Raw genomic sequence first — 22,021 nt, 5'->3', positions numbered from 1 at the left:
GGGTGGCAGAGCAGGTGGAAGCTGGAATAAGAGGAAGAAACTGTTAAAAGGTGAATAATAAGCACGTGTCCTTAGTTGAGTTTGACTTTTTGCCCTCCGAAGCATTTGATCTGTTTTCCTTTCAGTTGTTTTCCTGTTGACATTGTTGTCAGTCAGATTAGCATTGCTGTTCAGAAGTCGCCCCACAGGACAGTTACTGAGTGCACAGAGCCATCTGGAGCACCAGGTTGTCTTTTTTTTTTTTTTTTTTTACAGCAACCAAAGCTGCTCCCTCAGTGTAAGTTCACACGTAAACAGATAGGTGTGTTGCTTTTCCTTTAGTTTTTTCAGGAGTTTAGAGCTGCTTCTGAAACCACACTCAGGGGCACAACGGTCATGTTTGCATCTATTAAATATGACCCACTGCATTGTGGTATTGTAAAAAAAAAAAAAAAAAAAAAAAAAGTAGTGCGCGTGTCATGGACACTGCTTTTTTAAATTTCATTGTCAGAATGTTTGAGGGCCACTACAAAATGTATATACTTCATACTCAAAATTCAGATTCTCATATACAATGGCAGGGTGAAAGAACATTGTACTGTACAGTATAAAAGAAGGGATTTTGGACACAGCCAAGGTCTAATCTGAGGTCCAAACCAATGTTATAAAAAGATGGACAACACATCTCCACTTCCTCCCACTGTACAAAATGAAGCCAAAACATCCTGGATGTAGGTGCTGCCATCTTGTCTCAGTGACGTCATTTGGAGCCAGTATCTGCACAGTAGTGGAGCCATGGTACCGAGGTCCCGCCCATACACCCGTCCCAGCCAATCGCAAGCAGCAAGATTGCTTACGAGCACACATTTGGTACACATAGCTGTCAATTATGATGTTGCACCTCCTTTTTACAGCATCAGATAACTAATTAAAACCCAATGTATCAAAAAAATCAAACACTAGAATGCACAGCAGCTTGATAAAACTACCTAAGCCATCTTTTGGAAAAAGCTTGTGTATTTTTACACTCTGGGAGTGAGAACAGGCTGTCTGAACACTGTTGTTGTTGACTTTTGTGATCTAATTGTAAAATGGCACTAAATATGTTGTAACACAGCGATTTATGTCCTAAATATTACTGCATCTTTGCATTAGTTTTCAGTACATATTTTCATGCACCTGTTTAGTGCTGTGAAGGCCCTGGCATCTTGGCTCCCCCTCTGTGCACCAGCAACACAGGTGTCACTACATTTCTTCACTGATAATCCCTTAAAATGTCAAGCCTAAATGGGAGGATGCCCTTTGCTTAGCTGCAGAGTCACCAGACTTATTTAAATACTCCTCAGCTGTTGACAAGCACAACACTATTGTGCAGTCTAATTAATTAGCTGCATGTTTTTGACTCAACAATCAACACCTTGTTTGATATTTGTGACATTTGCTGTCATGCAGAGTTCTCGCTGCCATTAATATGACAGATTTACACGGGCGGTTGCTGCGTCAGTTAGCATTAGACTAGCTAAGCTGTAGTTAAGAACAGGTCCTGTTAAACCTTTTATCAGTTATGCATGCACATAAACACCAAGTTCATTGTGATTTGTTTCTCAGAGACACTGAACAGCTAATTTCTTAATCAGCTTTTTTTGCTTTTCTCAGTTTGAAGTGTGCAAGGCTCATTTAGAAAAAAGGTGATGTTGTGTATTTCCGAGCCCCAATCAACTGTGCTCCTGTCAATCAAATGTGATCAAACCCTCACAATCCAGATGTAGCAGATTAGCCTTGAGTGTCAAACTCTTGATGAATAATCACGATGCCCTCCCCCAAACGTAAACTTTGATTGCTGCCTATGCTGTCATGAATATTTAATGTTACAGACAAAAATTGAATTGAATTACAAAAATCACTTTAATGTGCACAGGTTCAGCAGACACAATGCTGCACTTCAGCGTCAGTATAAACTGGTAATTAAAATGGCAATTAAAATCCTGGCTGGTTTCGAAGAAAAACTTGCTCTCTAACTTTAGATAGATAGATAGCTGGATCTTTATTTCGAACACACACAACATTTCGGCAAATACAATACTTTAAGTATTTACATTTTTTTTTTTTTTTTGCATAACATGCAAATAACCCTTGGTGTGTGTGTTCGACACGACTTGTAGGATTTTTACATATTCCACAAAACTATGACTCTACCAACTGTTCTAGCCTGTGGTGCTGTTGTAGGTGTTCTGGTGATTAAAAGAGCTCAGCTTCCTTTTTAGTGCTCACAGCAACATTTTGGAAACCAGTGAACAAAGGTCATGTTTCTCAGTTGAGTAACTTTTGTAAAACTGGTTCCAGATCAGGGATTAATTACCCAGAAATAACACTTTAAAGGAAGAAAAAATGTCTACCCTTTGTCTCCTCCTCATTGATGCCAAATGTAGAAAGCAAGACACACACGTTTTGTTCTACATGCACGACTGGAACAAAAGGGTTGTGATGGAGAAAGACTGAAGTGAAATGCTTGCCTCCCTTCATGTGATCCTATTCGTGGGTTAGTGGAATTGAAAGGCTGCAGGTTGTGCAGACAGCATTTGGCTGCCTTTGTGTTAGTGGAATTGACAGGCAGCAGAGCAGTGAAGCTGCTACAGGGTATGTGGTTTAGCAGAGTTGATAGACACCAGTTTTTTTGTTTTTTTTTTTCTCCGGCAAGTCGGGAGGCTACAGGCAGTTTGATTAGGATGCACAGTCAAATGAAGTTAGCGCAGCATGTCAGGAGTCGCATGGAATTGGTTGAGGTCATTTAGAGTGGGAAAAAACAGAGTTTATGTTTATGTGGGAGATTGATTTCTTACCCGAAATTATTGTGGACATTAAAGTCAGACACTGTACTTGTGACCTTTGAATGAACTGTTAGGGTGTCTCTCATATGATGGCCATCACAGAGATCATCTGCACTGCGGGCGATCTGATAGAAATCACACAAGAATGACCCGTCTCTGAAACAGAAAGGGGGCTTTCTAACTGTTGCTACTAAGCCAGTGAATGAATCAAATATTTACTTTAGCTACTCAGTTGTAACAACAACACACAGGAAGTGTCAACATGCGAAAATTCTCAAGTCAACACTCTCTTCGCTGTTATGCATATCTTCTACTGCAAGCCTTTACCCAGGGACCTGGAGGTGCAACACATTTATGATTAAATATGTATCTTTTTTGACACATCATAATCACCTCTTAAACAGATTTGAATTACATCATAGTGCAGAGAATGCAATAATAATATGATTCATAGTGCTAAAATGGATTATGAATCATTATGATTAGGTCGTAACGTATAAGTATTCAAATCAAAAACAACAATTATTTCTTAAGTGAGGTGTGTCATAGTGTTGTATTTGTCTCCTTTTTTATGAGTGCTAAATCTGGCCGATTACATCATGTTTGTCAGAGTAAATATTTTGGATCAGGTTTTTCCTTTTTTCATTGAAGGAATTACTCAACAAGTTTAAGATACTGCAGCACACATGACACTGATGGGCTCAAATACTACTTTGAAATTGTCTTAGCTGCATCTGCAGTCAGGGTAAAAATAATATTGGCATGTGCTTTCATAGAAATATAATCGGACTATTTTCAAATGATCCAAAGGTCCAGTGTGTGGGATTTAGGCATCATTTGGCAGAAATCGAATATATTATATAATCTGTGTTTTCTTTAGTGTATAATCACTTGAAACTAAGAATCATGGTATTTCTTGTTACCTTAGAATGAGCCTTTTATGTCAAAATAGGGAGCAAGTCCTCTTCCACAGAGCCCACCATGTTGCACGGCCATCCCACAATATATTCTGGAACGAATAAACCAAACACTGGCTCCAGCAGCCCACTCCTATTCCAAACTCATAAAATACTGCCACTTTGACAGTACTTGTGGCGTAAGATTGCAACGCCAAAATGTGGACAAAGAATTATTTTCATTATCGATTTGTTCCGTGACACCTTTTTTAAAATGTCTTTATCATTTCCTACAATTGTATCTTGCTTGGCCCCACAATCTCTGGTGGTACCACTCTGTTCTCAACGCTGCCTCCATTAAAAGGCACATTATCACAGCATTCTCCACCGTCGCCTCATTTGTTCCCAGGAAGCGTGCAAAAATTGAACGGACTAATTGACTGCAGTATACGGACAGAAGGCTCCATCCCAGTCTGTACCCTTATATAAATATGAGCTTAAATGAGTCCGGGAGGTGTTTTGCAATCTACAACCTTAGCTCTAGATGCCACTAAATTCCACAAAATGCTCCTTTTATTATATAATAAGAAAAGAGATGGAAGATAAAAACAATTAAAAATAACTTTGACCAAGATTACAAATTTTTCCACATCAAGAGATAGAGTGCGTCTACATTCATTTACAGTCTTTATTTTGATGAATAATAAAATAAACCTGACGAGCTTCAGTTAATCCTCAAACATATGTTTAAAACGACAAAGATCTGATGTCAGTGAACATCTTGGTACAGCGTGTATACATGGACGCACAGTATGAGTCCCACATCGAGACGCACACGCCTCCTTAAAGGAATCAAAACATTGTTGTGTAACCCTTGTTTCAATCTGTTCCCCACCAGAGTCTGAACACGTACAAGGTCCTCATTTTTTTAACCCCTCAGACACCCTGAAGACTCTTCACATGCCTTCATGCTGACAGTAAAGAACTCTGAGGCCTTTCAAAATACCTAACCATGACCAAGGATAGACCATACAGTCATACAAGTATTACTATTCATGAATACATTCACATACTTTCACGTTTAATATTTTTTCCACAACATCTCAGGTCTTTCATTTTCGCCTTGAATACCATTTAGGTATGCAGTCTATCCTGCTACTAACAAACTTCATTAATGCATCAATCTTTTTTAAATTATTTTTTTATTAACCAATTAAAATGTAGTCTATGAAAGGTCAAAAAATGGTTTAAAACAGGAATCACAATTTTCCAGACCCTAAGGCGACATCTACCTCCACAACTAACATGGATTAATCTGCTGCTGTTTTTTTTTTCTTAAATAAAATGTTCAGAGCGCAGGTCAGCCTATTCAGAATCCTATTTTTTCCCAAACATTTGTTCACATCCAAAAGTTGTTCCGTGTACTATCACATATGATAAGATGAGCAGATTTTTTTTTCATTATTTGGTATTTTTGCTTGAAAAATCACTGAGATGATTAGTGGATTATTGAAACAGCTGCTGTATAATTGTGTGTAGATTGACTCATCAGTTATTAATTACAGCTACTAATGTAAACCAGAAAGAAGCAGCAAATCTTCACAGTTTAGAAGCTGAAACAAGCAAATGTTTAGCATTTAATCAGTTATCATTGACTCAGATGCAAATTCATTTTAAGTTGATTTATCAATCATTTAATCCACTGATCACTTCAAAATCAAAACAATGCAGTGTTTGGCTAAATGAAAAATTTCCAGACTCGTCACATATCAAAAGTATATTATATAAGAGCCCTCCTTCTCAGTTGCCTCAGTCCCTCATTGACGTATACAGTGTGTTCTCGCCAAAAGACACATATCTTCTAGTCCTTCACCATATCAAGGACCTCTTCAACTGCATTCTGCAGACACTCTGTGATTATTTTTTTCTTTTACTTTTAACTTACAGTTGCAAATGAGTTCCTTTTATATGTCGCTGAAATCTAAAAGAGCATTTATGGAACCAGAGCCTTAAATGAAACAGATGTTGGAAATGGAGCCACTAGACAGGAGAGATTTCCTCCCGTTAATTAAGCTGATTTGTTATATGGGCCTTTGCTGTCACAATCCACTTGTGTCTTGTCTTCCGTGGAAGTGAAGATAAATGCAAAGCGGAGATGAATGCACAGCAATCCAGTCCTACCTGAAAAAGACATCAACTCAAAATAAACTCACATTTTGAAAAAAAGAAATTATGATAATTAACTCCTTATCAGCAGTGTGAACTGAGATTTCTCCTGCCGTAGGGGGTAGGAGACCCACAGGAACTGGGAAGTGGAATAATTGATGTTTTCTTTTTTTTCTCTGAGATTGAGAAACAGGAGACAACAAGCTCAGATTGCTTTTGTCTTAGCGTCCTTGTTTTCTCTTTGTGTTGCCCTCAGAATAGCACAGAAAGGGCTGGTATTGGGAGAATAATATTTTTGACTCTTATTCTACTGACATCCGAGATACTTTTATCATCAACCCACCATCAAGGATGAAATATTGTACCAGCCCTAAAAAGTGAAGGCAAAATTAATTTCAAGATGAATCACAGCTGACTGGTATCTTAGGGTTCAGAGTGAATACAACTGTAGGAAGCCTTTGTGTCATTGTTCACCCGCGGAAGATGAAAAGGAAAGTGTTCTTGAACTGTGTGCCTTTCCTTCATTTGAATTACAGTATGGAAATTATGGGGGGAGGGTCAAAAAAGGGAGAGAGTTATGCATTTTTTCTTTTTGCTGAGGGGTAGGTAGCACCCTTTACCTTTTTATCATCCCAGAGTTTTCAGAAACAGAATATACCTGGGTCTTTGTTATGAGTAATTGAACATTATATCTCCAGACAGCGTGTTATTGTCACTAGTCTACACAGAAGCTTGGATCTTCAGTAGTTGGTGTGTCAAAAATGTTGAATGTGTTATGTATTTATGGACTAAAATAAAAAAAGATGGATTGGATATTAGGTAGGCAGGATGCATTATTTTGTTGTTTGCAGTTGCTAATCCCACTCCTATTGTTCTATATGGGTGCTTTGTGAAAAGTATTATTCCATTAAAGGGGAACTCTTATTTTATACATGAAAGTCTGTTTACAGGGTTTGGGGAGTACAACTGCGTGTGTGTAAAAAAAAAAAAATAAAATAATTGACATATGCTATAGCTCCAGTGGGAGCTGAGTAAAGTCTGATATACTGCCTTAATAAAGAAGAAAGCATTTCTTTATTAGTTCCTCAAGGTGACATTCAATTTTAAAAGTGATGTCACTTGAGTCAGTGTTGGTTGGGGCTACAGACTACATGTTCAAAAAAAATTTAAAAGGAAAAAATAATTTTGGAGGTGTGTTTATTCGAGTCTGCTTGAAGCTACGTTGGGGGCAGGGCCCTATTCATTCCTATGAAAATTTACTCAGTGGCGCGTGAAGCCAAAAAAGTTCATCTTCCGGGTATAAAACTACTTTCCTGTGTTGACAGAACAAGCATACTAGCATTTCCTTTAACCTCAGCCGCTGTGCGTCAGGCTCACTCATGAGTGACAGTGAGAAAATAACTCTGGACTCAACTGTTTTTGCATTTTAGAACTTTTAGGACATAACAGTTCAAATAAGGGCTATTGAAGTGTTCATACTGGGAAGTTGATGTACCTAAAAAATAATCAACTGATTTACTCTCTTTCACAATGTAAGTCTATAGAAAAAAATGTTATTTTTGGCCCTGTAACATCACAAAATCAGAACACCACAGAGTCCTGCAGTGGGTTGGGAACCTGCGGGTGACCTGCAAAAAAATGGTGATAAGTAGGTGGTATTTCATCTTAATTTTATTTCGGGGCTCAGTTCTGGGTGAAAAAAAAGAACATTGGGGTCGGATCGTGGGTGTTGAATGATAAATATATTAAAATAAGATGAAAAGCATCACAATTTAATTTAACGTTTTAATCCTCTGACTGCTGACTTTGTGTGTCAGCTCTGTCTTCTGCGCCAGCTGGAATTTAAGAGCGGCTTCCATCAGGTGCGTTACTAACAGGCATGTTAACTGTAGGGATGTGCTGCTCAATACTATGAGAATATACAAAAAACATGTATTTGATGTTATTTCCTGAATTACCTTCATTGAAAAATATAATATCTTAGTTTCACATGTATTCAAAGTCCTAAAATGATCACTTTAAATATGCTGCCTATCCAAATTATTTAGCAGCTCATGGTCATTATAGGGTTCTTATAGGCAGGTCAGGTTGGGTTGCAGAACTGATTGTTCATATGTGAAGGTGGCGGGGTTGGTGCGGTATTGTATGTCTTGGCTGTACCAATTCAGTGGTTTCATATTATTATTATTATTATAATACTGGGGCAAGGGTAATGCATTTTTTTTAAAGAGGCGGGTCATCCTTTTTTAAACAAAAAAAGGCAACCATAAAGTTTAGTCATTTTCATACAGTCCCTCATTTTCTGACAGTGTAGTCTGTCCTGAAGCTCAGCACCTCTACTGTACCTGTTCACCTCCTCTAGCCCTTTCTTTTCTCAATCTGCTTCCTGGCCCTCCCTGTGTGACCCGGGCCCATCCAGCCACCTGGGTTGAGTTATTAATGCCCGGGGAGGCAGAGAGATGATTTCATTGCGTATTCAGGTGAGGGGATGGATGGCTTTCAGAGGCAGCCAGGGGAGTGCTGGGGAGGAGAGCCTCTGTAGAGAATAAATATACCTGTCTCCTGCTGATGCATCGGGCCACACTCACTGCAATGCAAATCAGCCGCTCTTCTCCCCCTAACTGCCTCCAGTATTACTCACCCGTTCCCACCTGGATCCCCACCAGCCAGACACTCAGTCACCCAGACTCAGATGAGGCTTTCTGTGTGGAAGAGCTCTCAGGTACGGGCTCTCTTCCCACTGTGGTTTGGTTCCCATTTGTTGACGATGATCCGACAAGCATCCGTGGCTCATCATCATGCTGCATTTCCCAGGTGACTTCACAGGTTCTGGTGTTCATTACCTATCCTGGCTGCCAGATAATTAAGGGCAGAGGCTGGATTTGACATTAAAGCAAAGGTTGTGAATGGTTTCTGGGGGTGCACAAATCAGCTATTACTATTTTTGTACAGACTCTTTTTTAAGTGTTTTGGTCTGTGTCTTGAAATTGGCTGGTTGGTTTCAATCTCTCAACATTCATCTCAGACAATAAGGACTGGAGGTTTTTTATGTCCGGGGCCAATGAGTACACAGCTGTGTGTCATCACTCTCATTTTGTCTGATTTTTTTTCCCTCTGAACCTTCCATGTGCATGTTATTTTCCAACTTGAATATTAATTTCCTTTTTTTTTCAGTTTAAAAAAATAGTTTGACTTTTTCAGATATACACATATTCACTTTCTTGCAGAGAGTCAGATGGGAAGCCAAGCAACACTCTGTTTTTGTTTGTATCTGTAATCCTGGAGGCCAGGGACATAGAGAGAGGGATTCCAGAAAATACAATAATGATCATCTCTTCCACAAGACTAATAGTACGCAGAAGTCACAGTTCAGTTCATACCCCGGTTGAGGAGTCACGGTTTGGTGCAAGTTCAGTACAGGAGGAAAAAAAATGCATAAGGATCCCTTTCTTCTCATTTATTCGGAGCAGACAGAAGTTGGAGTGTCAAAGACAGACACAATTATCCTGCAGGGGGCTGAGGTAACATTTTGCCCACTGACAGCTTTGGTGAACTTTTTTCATCAAGAAAATTAGAAACATTTCAAACACTTGTGTTTTACACTGTATGAACACTAAACAAACACTTTCCCAAAGGCATCAGGTCAAGACAGGCTATGCCGTCAAATGTGCTCTAACATGTTCACTGTGTTCCCATAACCTAAAACAATACATTATTTTTTCCCGCTACTGCTGTGTTGTGATTGGGTAGCACTCGTTGGCTCGACATGTCCTTGTGTTTGGATAAAAGTGAGTGTGATAAAAGTAAGTGTCACGTGATTTTGCCGTTGGCAGGAGTCATGGGGGACTCGAAGCGGCCAAGCGTCACCTACACTGGGTGGACCTGGTCACTGGGTGGACCTGGTCACTGGGTGGACCTGGTCACTGGGTGGACCTGGTCACTGGGAAAGAGAGCTGTGAGCCTACATTAGACTGAGTGAGAGAGAGAGAGAGAGCGAGAGAGCACATATGATATACTGATAATTATTTCTCTTTTCCTATAAATGAAATTGTGCATTTTTGGAATTGTTGTGTCTCCAATAAATCACATGGTTGTTCTTCACTTTCCACTTGGATCATCACTTTTATTATGGTGTTGCCGAGCACGTGTGCTGATGATAGAAATACAAGGTGCTCCCTTGCCTGTGACTTATTGCCTTCATTTTATAGTCAGTCTTTAATACAAAAATAGAAAGGATCCTAGTCGTTACTTTACCACGCTGACATTAATATCAACTTCTGAGGGGATTACATGAAGATCATGAGCACAACTTTTCCCCTTTTAAAATTACAAATGCTATTTTAACTGAAATGCTTTAATTTCATAAAATTTTGCCTGGTCTGTTTTCATGTACAGTTCTCATACCCTTTGTTTCTCTCTGTGGCAACAAACTGAGTGTAATATGTTTATTGAATAAAGTGACAGTTGGGAATACATGATTTGCTTAGAAGTACGTTACATGAACAAGGGGTTAAATTGAGTTGCATTCCCTCTGTAGATATAATAATATAAAACATATTTATATTTTGTCACCTTAGAATCAAAAGGTTCTATCTGACATTTTTGTCAAAACTAAGTTATTCAGATGTTTTTAATTCTGTGACAGCTTATTAACATTATGTGAGATGTTTTTTTGTTTTGTTTTTAAGTTATAAGGTGAGGAAATCATGATCATCCCCGAGGGGCAATTAGTTTTGTAAAAACACAGCAATTAAAATGTGCAACACAAACAGACACAGCGGGTTACACAGAATTGTTACAAGCCTGTTTGGACTTTTCATTTGAAAACAAAAAGGTGCATATCATTTATGCTATTTGGCATGCAGAACATCGAAGCTGAATATCCCAAAACCGCTTAAAACGCAGATAGAACTCCAAAATCCTAAGGTGGCGATTTTTTATCATTTTTACAGTATCAAACCCAGTAACATTGTTACATTGTCATGGAGTATACTTGCCTAAAATTAAAAATAAAATCGCAGCCTGCAGCATCCAATCACATGAACGCGTGGAAGTAGGCACTTAGCCAATCACAGCACCGTAAGGCGGGACTTAACGCAAACAAGGTGCACAAAAGTACCCGGTGTATTTTGAGTGAAACCGCGTGCACTAGACGGTTCGTGGCCACCGTACCGGGAGGATTCAGCTGGACTACACTACCAGTCACGGCCCCGTGTCTCCCCAGCAGGTAAACACGGACATTTTTGACCCACCACTGCATAGTTTGGTCTCCTGGTCCTCCTCTGTCACGTCTTGGTCCTTCCTCCTTCATGACCAAATACGAGAGCGAGTCCCATCCTCTTAGCTCAGTCTCGACAACAAAGTATTTCCCAAAATGTCAAACTGTATGTTAGCTTGACTCGGTTTCATGCTGCCAGTGCAGCCGGTTTGCACTGTGGTTGCGTATTAAAGTATATTCTATTAGTTCAGCAACATCACTGTGATGAAACCTGCATACATCAAAATTAATTAATGCCCCAAACTTGCATTTAAATAAAAAGATATGCAGTATGAGTCAGAATGCTCAACCTCCCCCTCCAGTGACTTCTATGCAACTCTTCAGTGAAGTCAAGGAAACATAAGGCTGAAGATTGAAAACAGCCTGAAAAATCTTTTATAGGCTGACACTTTTATGGCAGTTACACCCTTTCAATTATTGATTGCACCATTTAAACTATTTATCAGTACTTCACCGGTCACTCTAATACATTTAAAGGTACCATCAAGGATTCTGCTTACTACATACAATTCGTGAGTTATTTCCATAATTTGTGGACTTTCTAAAGTGAACACAGGTCAGATTATAGCATGTTATGTGCATATTCTTTTACGTTTACTGCATTTACTTTCACGCTTATTTAATACTGCAGGTTGGGTGGGATGATATGAGGATGTACAGAATGAAACTATACAAATATGCTTGCTGTCAGAGATTCTGCTGTAATATCTGTGGTTGCATTAGGTCCACCATGGGCAATTTTACAAATAAATGAGCTGCATGGATTTATGGCAATGTTGGATTTTTATATAGTGTTTGTTGTTTGTGTGTTTTTATATAGTGATGTGATGAAGCATCTGCATGTGTAAGTTATTTCATTAGCTAGATTACCAAAAACAGACATTCCTGTGTGTAGCCTTAGCCATAAATATCTTTTCAATAGAATTTTTAAAGAAAATGATATATAGACATTGTGATATAAATATCCACAGACTCTGATAGAGGATTTTAATCATGCTGCACACCTCATGTTGCATGTAATTTTATATATATATATATATATATATATTATATATATATATATATATATATATATATGTGTGTGTGTATCATGTCTGGTACATGGTTGAGAACTGTGGTTTGTAACATGACGAAGGTTAAAGATATTTATTATTTTGTGCCTCCAATAAGCTGTTGTCCAGGAGCCCAGATATCTGTAGTTTTATCACCTGAGCTAATTTACTGCAGTATTTTCACACACAACTTTTCAGTACCCCCTGTGAGCGGTTGATATGACGATTTGGTACTCCAACAAGTACTACTAATTTACAATCTGTACAAGTACAGCCCTGTGGCGATGGACTCTGCTGTTTTATTCTGCTCACTCACTGTACTAAATCTTTCAGAAGTCAGTGAAAAGATTAACTGCAGTGTTTCAGATCAAAGGATTGCTTTCTGTATTTAATGACACATCATTCTTTTTCTTTGAAATATTAGAAAAGAAAAAAGTGTACATTTGAGATTGCACTTTGACAACAGCCTCCTCTTGATTTAGGTGGTCTTGACTGTGGCTCTAATTTAAAATATCAACAACTGTTGTTGATACTACAGGGCTTAGCCACTTCTGTGACTTCATCCCCTGCCTATTTTGTTGTGTTTGATTTATTCAAGTGGAAAGTTGTTTGGAAGAGTAGCACCTTAAATAAGCTTAGGCCAGCGTCCTTATGCTTAAAACATATGCAAATAAAGGGGATAAGCAGAGACTCTGACAATATTCACTGTGCATAGCTGACACTCTAATTAGATAGCGAGGCGAGGGGATTATACGAGTAAACAGAGAGCGATTCCAGATCTAACAGGAACGGCTACATGTGACACTAACAACTGATATGTGAAGAGAGCGATGCACAGCCTTGATTAACTGCACATATTAAACTAACGAACATTTCTACACTTGTCCCCGTGAATGTGGTGGCAGATTGCAGTGTCAGGAAAACAAGTCGGCACCTTCTTTTATGTCCGTGTGAAACACAAGAGAGGAGACTGCATCCGTCTTCTGACAGTGTGGCTCATCACTTTCACAGTGTAAATCTGGAGTTTATTTTGGTTTGCTATAAAGCCAGACAGGTTGTGTGTTAATTTATTTATGGAGTGATCTGTGTTGGTTCACAGTAAACGGTGAGATTAGTGTTCAAACAGAGCGACAAAGCGAAAAGTGACTGTAAAATGCTCCCATCATTATCATCTCCACACCCTTCTTTTCTTGCTCCTTCCCTCTCTCGTGATAAGTGTCCATGAGAGCTTTTTTTGGATGCAAGGAGTCATGTCGCTTGATGGCTTTCTGCTCTCAGATTTGACGGCTTGATTAGAAACATTTCGAACAAAGCACGTTTCTGAAAACATTAGAAGCAAAAAATAAGCCATGCAGTAGCTGATTCTGTCTTCATTATGTATTGACAACAGTTAAAACGTTTTTTGGGGAGCTCCGGAGGTGACAAGTCCTGCTAGACACCCCTGATTTGGATAAATTAGTCTTGATTCAACTTTATTCAGGAAATATTTTTGGAAGTGGATGCCCCATCTCTCAATAAGCAACGCAGCCCTATGCCGGAGTGAACTTTCATGGACATGTAGCACAACATGGAAGTGAAATCAGTGCTGTGTTTATTAAAAGAAGAGAGCGTAATACACTATTTTGTGCCTGTAATCGATGGATAATGTGATAAATAATCGTGCTCTCAATTTTGATCAAATAAAATTGTGATAATCAGTTTGTCCATAATCATACAGCCCTGTGGGTCCTGGGGACTCAGCAGATTGAAAACATATGAGCATCACTCCCTGCTCAGGTATCACTCCTACAATGAATGGTTGTGCTGCATGCTTGGCACCACAGCAGGCTGATTTTGGCACCGCTGATCTGTTTCAACAATGTTTCCTACTGGTATTGCATGTTGAAACAAGTGCTTCCCAGCATGATTGTGAAATTTTTATTTAGTTGTTCTTCCATTTTGCTCCAAAGAAGAGTTACAGCATGTTCTTATACATTCACAATGCTTACAAGCCTGGCAAGTACATCAGACACATCTAGGCTATTAGCAGATATTGTAATGATATTCGACCTATGATTTCCATAAATGTGTTCCACAGAATTTGTTTATCCATGCATAAAATAATGACTTTAAGTAACTGTACTATAACATTAAAAATTTAGATTGTGATCAAATGTATGAAGCTAAATTTAAAGCTGGGGATGTTTAATTTCAACTAAAAACAGTGTGAAAAACAGATCAGACTGTGAGACGTGTCCTAACCTCTGCCATAAAATCTTGGCACTGTCTGACTTTGCACTGGTCATTGCACTAAATTATGCTGTAATTATTCAGGTAAAAAATGGCCACTGACACCCCGCACACCCATCGGTCCTCCAGACGGAGCTGAGGAGGGAGTGTGTTTTGTCATGATAGATGAGCTGGATCCCTCCCGGTGTGTTGTGAGGAGATGACATTCCCGGGCAGGCAGCGCTGGCCTCGCATCCCGGCTTCCTTCTTCTGGATGATGAGACTCTTGTAGGGAGGAATCTGCAGGCTTCATTTACTGAAGCAGCGGGGAATAATATAGTGCCAGTGTTTGGATGTGTCAGGTCCCATATCTCTGGCTGTTCTATTAGAAATAGACCCCGGTGCGGGACAATTAACCCCTGGCCTCAGCAGCAGATCTGTGCAGTAACAGCCCAGCACGGGGCAATAAATCAAACCCAGAGGGAGAAACCCACACTCCCTCTCCTGCTGGTTGGCTGCTACTATCACCCAACAGACCGAGCTTACATGATGGTAGATATGCCTTGGTGTTATCGTATCGCAATCACTGGAGGTGCAAGAGTGATGTAATAGGTTTGCTGTAGGCAAGGGCACCCTGAGTGTGTTTGTGCTGCAGCGAATACGCCATGTAGGGAGTGTTTAACCCCATGGCCCAACTGTAACCCTTTTAACCAGTGATTCTTAAACTTTTTACACCGGCTGGCACCTCAGAAAACATCCTATCCAAGCAGGCAGATGTTAAAGTACAGTAGCACTGGCCTATCCTATTCAGCTCTGTGCAGTTTACGCAGGTGGCAGATTTAATCCTAATCACACAATTATTTATTGTTGACTCATTTCAGCCATGCTGTGCAAAAGGGTAGCACTAACCGGCACTTAAAGTCTTCCACACCACTTTCATACACAGAGAGGGCCAGCCCCTCATCAGGTGCTGTGGAGACCTTACTGGCGCTGCTCAAGTACCCATGAGCACTTGCGTTCAGTTGATTGTCATCCACTTCAGTTTCAACAGGACTGCTGGAAACATTCTCCTCCTGATTCACACTTCTATTCTAATATTTCCCATTTGAAATCGCAGTTGCATGTTTTTAAACCACTGATTTGACCTCCGCTCGCTATTTTGCCATCCCAGTTTAGCTTGTAACTATTACACATGTAGGGGCACGCTGCGTTTGTGCATGTTGAGCATGTAACAGGCTGATGTTTAAACAAAAATATCACAGGAAAGGAAAGAGATGTTTTAAATTACATTCAGGAACCTCACAGTTTAATATAATATATATTGCATACCACTAGTGGTACATTTACCGTAGTTTAAGGACCAGTGCTTTAAACAAACAGCAACAACTTCTTTGGTACCTCATGCTGATGAGACGAGGGAACCGTAAGTGCTGAAATGTGGATTTGTGGGTTTTAGGATTCATTATCGGGCTTCTCTATGGTATGCGCTGGGACCCCGTGAGCTACCAGGGTGCCCCCTTTTTTTTTTTTTTTTTTTTAAAGTTTAGCCATAAAAGTCTCTGACTGGTTCAGTGGTGATAAACTAATGTACAGCAGCAGGAAACAATGGGTTTGCATCAGCAGTACCTTTAGATAGAAAGATAAAAAAGGCAGAAATGTAAAAGGGAAATAAAATTTCAAACTTAAGACGTTCAGTTACTAGCTTCACAATTAATGGGAGCTTTCTCTCTAGTCTTCAAAGCAGCCTCGCTGAACCAATAAGTTTTATATAGTTCAGTTTGGGAAAGGGAATTCTCACTGTCTCTGTGCACCCTGGTACCAAGCAGGAGCACAGTGGAGTCAGCGCAGTTATCCCCTGCAGCTAAAAGGCATGTATTCATGGCTTGATGCAGCACGGCACAATTAAAAGAAGCTATATGCAGCGTGTGGAAAAACTTTCCGAAAAAGAGAGCTGGCTTTAACTTTTTTTTTTTTTTTTTAAGTATGAACCAAAATGGTTTTATAGTGTCATGTAGAAAACAGGAGCACATCTATGTTCCCAGGGTCCCAGGTTCCTCTGCTAAATAATGTGTTTCCTTGGTCAGTTAAGTTGAAATCCGCCACCCACAGCTTACAGCATACTGATGTTATACTCCTTGAAACCTACGCCTACAACAGTTTTGCACATATTTTTACATACTTCTTATTTTCTATTTCTGTTTTCTGATCTCTATGCTTATACAATATTAGAGCAACTGTAATGTGTCCCAGTTACCCTCTAGGGATCAATAAAGTATTTCTGATTTCTTACTTGACTTTAGGCATTGATATCTTTGCAGAGGCGTAATGGATTTTTACCATTCAAACTGCAATTGAAACGGTTATCTCCTTTCGTTCTTTTGTCATTTGAACTGCAAAGATACAGTAGCTCTCACCGATGTCTCACAGTGAGGACCCTGGGAACATAGGGAGGACTCCCAGAAAACTGTCAATACCAAAAGCTGGCGTTGAATGCGTGGTCTTCACCACTTTCTGAATCAGATGTTTTCTAAAATGGCAAACCGGTAAACTTTGGTAATTTTAATCTTATATTAAAGGTGTTTTTAAGGACAGCTTTAACCCTTTTGAAACCTGAATAAACATCAGTTTTCTTCTGCAGTGTTCAGATGCCTTTGATTTGAAACGTTGAAACCTGAGCAAATTGGTGTGATTTCTTTAGAAAATATGGAAAAAGGGCAATGAGCAACTTGGCAGGAAATGTCCTACTGACAAGAATGTCTAATGTGACAAAAAAAAAAAATCACCTGAAAAAGGAGAGAGAATTCTATAGATATTCTATATTCAAAATTATGTCACAAAAATATATTTATATATTATTTTAGCACTTTTGTATTTATTTTTATTTACTTTTCTTTTTAACTAATTGTCAGATTTTCTTTTGTAACTTTTACTAATTTCTTGGTAATTTTTTGGGGCCATTTCTTGTAAAGTTGCTTTTTTGCCCTCTTCCTATGTTCTTGGAAAAAAAATGGCCAATTTGCTCAGGTTTCAACGGGTTAAACAATCTTGCATTGACAATCATGGCATATTTTATAAAATTTGTACAGATGGGTTTTTCAGAAATACACGATTATATTTCTCACACTGCATACACTACAATATTCATGCCTAAACCCAGATCTAGTTTTGGCATCAAAAACTCTCCAATGGTACCCAGCTGTATAATATCAGCTCTGTCTCATCTTCCCTTTGTCCTCCATTTAATTTGGCCTGTAACATGCCAAACCAGCCCAACAATTGCAATAACCTGTTCATGACTTGAAGCTGTACTATCTTATACATCGGTAATAAAACACAGAATTATGAATCCTCACTGTGGCGAGGTCGGCGTTTTTTGTCTGCAGCCTGTCATATTGAGACCATTTGTTTAATGGCAGATTAGAGAAAAGAGCGAGCAGCAATAAAGCTGTAGACCACAGGGGTCACCTTCAGGAGCTGCTCATGGTTATTCCTATCATTAGCATGTCGTGCGTCGTGCTGTCCTGCTCCAATTATTACTGACACGGGCTCTGGTCTTATGACTGGGCTGTTCAAACTGCCCACTGTTAGACTGTAATTCTCACACCGATGGACTAATGTGAAATATGGCAACAGATGCAGAACTGAAGCACATTATTCAGGACCCAAGGGCCATTAAAGCCATAGCTATTAAATATAATTTGAAAAAATTAGCTTTTTGGCGTGTGGAATAGCAGGTTGTGAGGTATTATGATAATCAGTACATTCCCCAGGGTGCCCGCTCTCCCCAAATGTTATTACTATTTGTATGCCTTTGTGAATGGGCTTTGGGATATGTAGTCTTGTTTGTGGATGCTTTATGGGAGGGGTAATTCTCCTCAGATGCAGGGGCAATTATAGCTTTGGCCAGGGTTTGTGTTCCTTTGTGCGAGTCTGAAGTAATTACAGCTCATTGCTTGATTTGTTGTTGGTCTGAGAGTATTCGTGCACATGTGAACACAGTTAATTTAATACTGTTTTGAAACACACACCCGTGTGTATGACATGGGATTGGGGACTCACATTCAGGCTAGCATTGACAACATCAAGCTGATGCTAACAGGCGCTGCTTTTAATTTCTGACACTGTCAATGTTTTTCTTTCTGTAGATTTAGCATTTACAGACAGTCTGTAGGTCACCTAAAATAAACTCATGCTTGAATTTCATGTTCACAATAGCAAAGAATTGAATATTTATCACTGGTTCTCATCAGTTACTAACCTTGGGTTATAATATTATTCTTTAACACTTCAAAAAGCCTTATATACCATAGCTGAGAGGCATCAGAGCTGTGTGAAAGCCTGGGGCAGCAGTGTTGGTTGGCTCAACTGTTTTGACATGTTAACGTCAATAGTAATCACAGGTCATGGCTTTGGTCTTAAAGTGCAGAGAGGTGGTCAGTGTGGCTTCAGGGTGCATTACCTTGTCATTGGTTAAAGTGTGCAGTTAGTAGTAAAAAAAGACATCTTGGCTGTGTGACTTCTTTCCCAGTTTCCATAAGAGGAAAAAAGAAAATTTTAAATTTAGGCACTAAGGCTCTGTTACGTTTGAGAAATATTGACTGTGGCAAGAAGAGTCATTTTTAAACATCAAGTCCAACATTTTTGTGATCCAGCTCTTAAGATGTGAATATTTGCTGTTTTCCTGATTAACGATGAATATCTTTTGGGTTTTTGACTAATGGTCAAAAAAAAAAAGAGAAACTGAAATGAAAACACAAAAGAACTGACAGATTAATTGGTATTGACATAATTTACATCACAAGTCTTTGTCCTTTATGTGTAACAATCTTTTTAAAACAGAAAATATGTTATAAATGTGCATGATACATTTTTGGGGTGGGGAAGGAAATAGATACAGCATTGTACTGTGATGTTTTGAAATGGACAGCTTTGAGCTACAAAGCCAGCCTCAGCAATTTTAGAGCTGAAACACACCAGTTTCAGTTTTTTTGCCCACATTAGATAAATAAATGTATCCAATAGTGCCAGTGTTCTGTTTTCACACACTTATGAATGCATATACAATTTAAACTTTTGATAGCTTACTAGAATAATAAAATAAATTGCTTTTGCTGCAGTAAAAATAACTGAAATGAGATGAACAGACATTATCTTATTAGAAAAAACACGTTCACAAAGTTTTCCTGGAAAAAAGATAATTAAGTGCAAAATGTGTTATTGCAATACTTAATATATTGTAAAACGTTTAAAACTGCAATAATATTGTATCATTATTTAAGCACTTGTGATAATATTGTATTGTGGAGCCGCTGGGGATTCCTACCCATAATAAATGTGCATGTGTTAATGTTGTTCCATTCACTGATGACCATTGTTTTAATTTTCCTTTTTCCAGCGGCAGGCTGCACATTCGAAGAGGACTCGGACCCCAATCTGTGTGACTTCACCCAGGGGGAGGAGGATGACTTTGATTGGCTGCTGTTTCGGACGTACAGTTCACCTTATGCCAGCTCTGACCTCTTGCGTGGTAAGTGCTTCTTTCTCCCGCGGTTCTGTGCTTGTCTGTGTTTTTCAGGCTGCAGCCATTTTGTGTAGTTATATTGCTGCAGGCATGCAGATTAGACAGAGCTGACCAGGAGCTTGGCTTGCTATAAATCTGAAACACTGCAAGTAAGAGTTCATGGGGCACAAGGCCAGAGGCGATTATTTTGAGACGTGCCAGCAGTTGGTGTGCGCTTCTGTTTCTTTTTTAAATTGTCTGAGAAATAAATTGACTTTTGTTTGTGCGGCCAACTTATCAGAAAAGTACGACTGTATGCAAATCAGTCTTTCTAGATGTCCAGCGTCCATTATGCATCGGCTTTAATGAAGCACTCACCCCAGTTTTGTCTGCTTCCTGCTAACCCCAAGGATAATTTTATGTTAACCAGCCTCACAGGACTAATGGAAACCAGCATTTTCCTGCCATCATGCTCTCTACTGGTGGTTGCCAGAGGGAGATGGCATGCATAGTTTATAAGGCGCTCCTCCATCTCTGCATTAACAAATACCTACAGGGATCTGACAAAGAGAAGAGTGCTGTTTCAGCTCCTCAGCAGAAATATCAGTGGCAGCAGTATGCTCTCTGCTGAAAATACTTCTACTGACGAAACTTGCAATGTTATTAAGGAACCGACCTCCCTTAGGTATAACCAATCAATCAGCCTATGATATGGTAATGAGGATTCGACCAGTCCATGAGAACAACATGCATTTGATTTTTTATTGTACATGAGAAGAAGAAAAGGAACTTTTATGTTCAGTGGCAGCAGCAATTCTCAACTGGTAAGAAAGGGCTGACTGTTAATGTGGCAGACAGATAAGCTGAGAGGAACAGATGTAAAGATGACAAGATAGGATCCAATCAGATACTGTAGATGATTTAAAAAGAAATAATTGTAGGCCTTAGGGAATAGCACTCCATGCTTCTGGAGAACATCAACTCGAGTAGCCTTTGAAAACGGTCAGAAACTTCCCGCAGGGATAAATGGTGTTATTTTTAAAAAGCTGCGTGGTTGTGATTTCGATTTATAGGACAAAAACCCCTTCATGTCCGCAGGCGGCTATCAAAATAGAATTCTGAACCTGATAAATCCCAAATTTAATCCTAAACTCTTAAAGCATAACTCATTCACCTCCACATCATCAGCATTCGAGCGAGAATCCGGCTGCAGCCTCCAGCCAATTCACGGCAGGCGATGGGATAATTAATACTTTTCCCTTTGGGTTTAATTAAAACTTACTGCCATGGCATTTACAGTGTTCGGGGGCCTTCGGTGGAACAGACTAACACAGGTGGAATGAGGCAGGTACTGTAATCTGCACACGGCGAGACAGCAAGAGAGGCTCCAGGCATCAACTCTCGATCGATCAGTTCTGAGAACAAGGAGACGAGTTCGGTTTAATTTATTATCTGCTCATCTTTCAACCCCGTGCTAAAAGCAGTGTATTACTCATATTCTTCATGAGATTGGTGGCATTGTATGGTGACAGCGGTGTTCCTTTGTTAGGTACACCTTGACATTATAGCTGTTATTTCAGGTGGATACACACACTGCAGATGCTGGCACAGGAAATGCTTCCCCCCTTGTTTCCCTTCTCTTTGACTTAATCCCCCTGTGTTGACTTCTAACCATGTATCACAATGGGCAGCCAAGGTGGGGGGGATAACAAGAGTTTATGAGATAAGGCTATTTACATTGGACCAGTATTAACTTTGTGGGGCTGAGAAACTGGTGTCGAGGGAAGATTAGTAAACACAGCTGAGATAGCTGCAGCTTGCGGCTCCCAGGAGAAATTAGAGACTACCGTTCCCATGAAAGAGAAAATAGTCTTGGAAAAAAAAGGAAGATAGAATGCGGTAAGGTCTTAATAAGAATGGCCCATTTTTTATCACATTCCCCTTTATTTTGAATTAGATCGGAGATGTCTGGTTGCTATTGATAATCTTAAGTTCTCTCACAGTTTTAATGAACAATTCAGGCTTGCAGGATGATGACCTTGTAAAGAAGAATGTGTCTGCATGTCAAGTGAACCTCGTTTTCTGAAAGGCAGATTCATTAGCTTCAAAAGTTA

General features: G+C 39.4%; 1 protein-coding gene across 4 annotated transcripts in view; it reads left to right on the top strand.

The window, feature by feature from the left end:
* The window catches only part of ptprub (protein tyrosine phosphatase receptor type Ub), a 191,668-nt gene that overhangs the window by 40,046 nt on the left and 129,601 nt on the right, over nt 1-22,021 (top strand). For all 4 annotated transcript variants that reach the window (XM_042489529.1, XM_042489528.1, XM_042489527.1 and 1 more), the window contains exon 2: nt 19,803-19,934. In XM_042489529.1, the coding sequence (XP_042345463.1) occupies nt 19,803-19,934 (132 nt within the window). The remainder of the gene's footprint in view (nt 1-19,802; nt 19,935-22,021) is intronic.

This window comes from Plectropomus leopardus, chromosome 7, assembly GCF_008729295.1.
Source record: "Plectropomus leopardus isolate mb chromosome 7, YSFRI_Pleo_2.0, whole genome shotgun sequence".
Lineage (NCBI taxonomy): Eukaryota > Metazoa > Chordata > Actinopteri > Perciformes > Serranidae > Plectropomus > Plectropomus leopardus.
The sequence above is the reverse complement of the archived record's forward strand: the minus strand, read 5'-3'. Positions and strand labels throughout refer to the sequence as shown.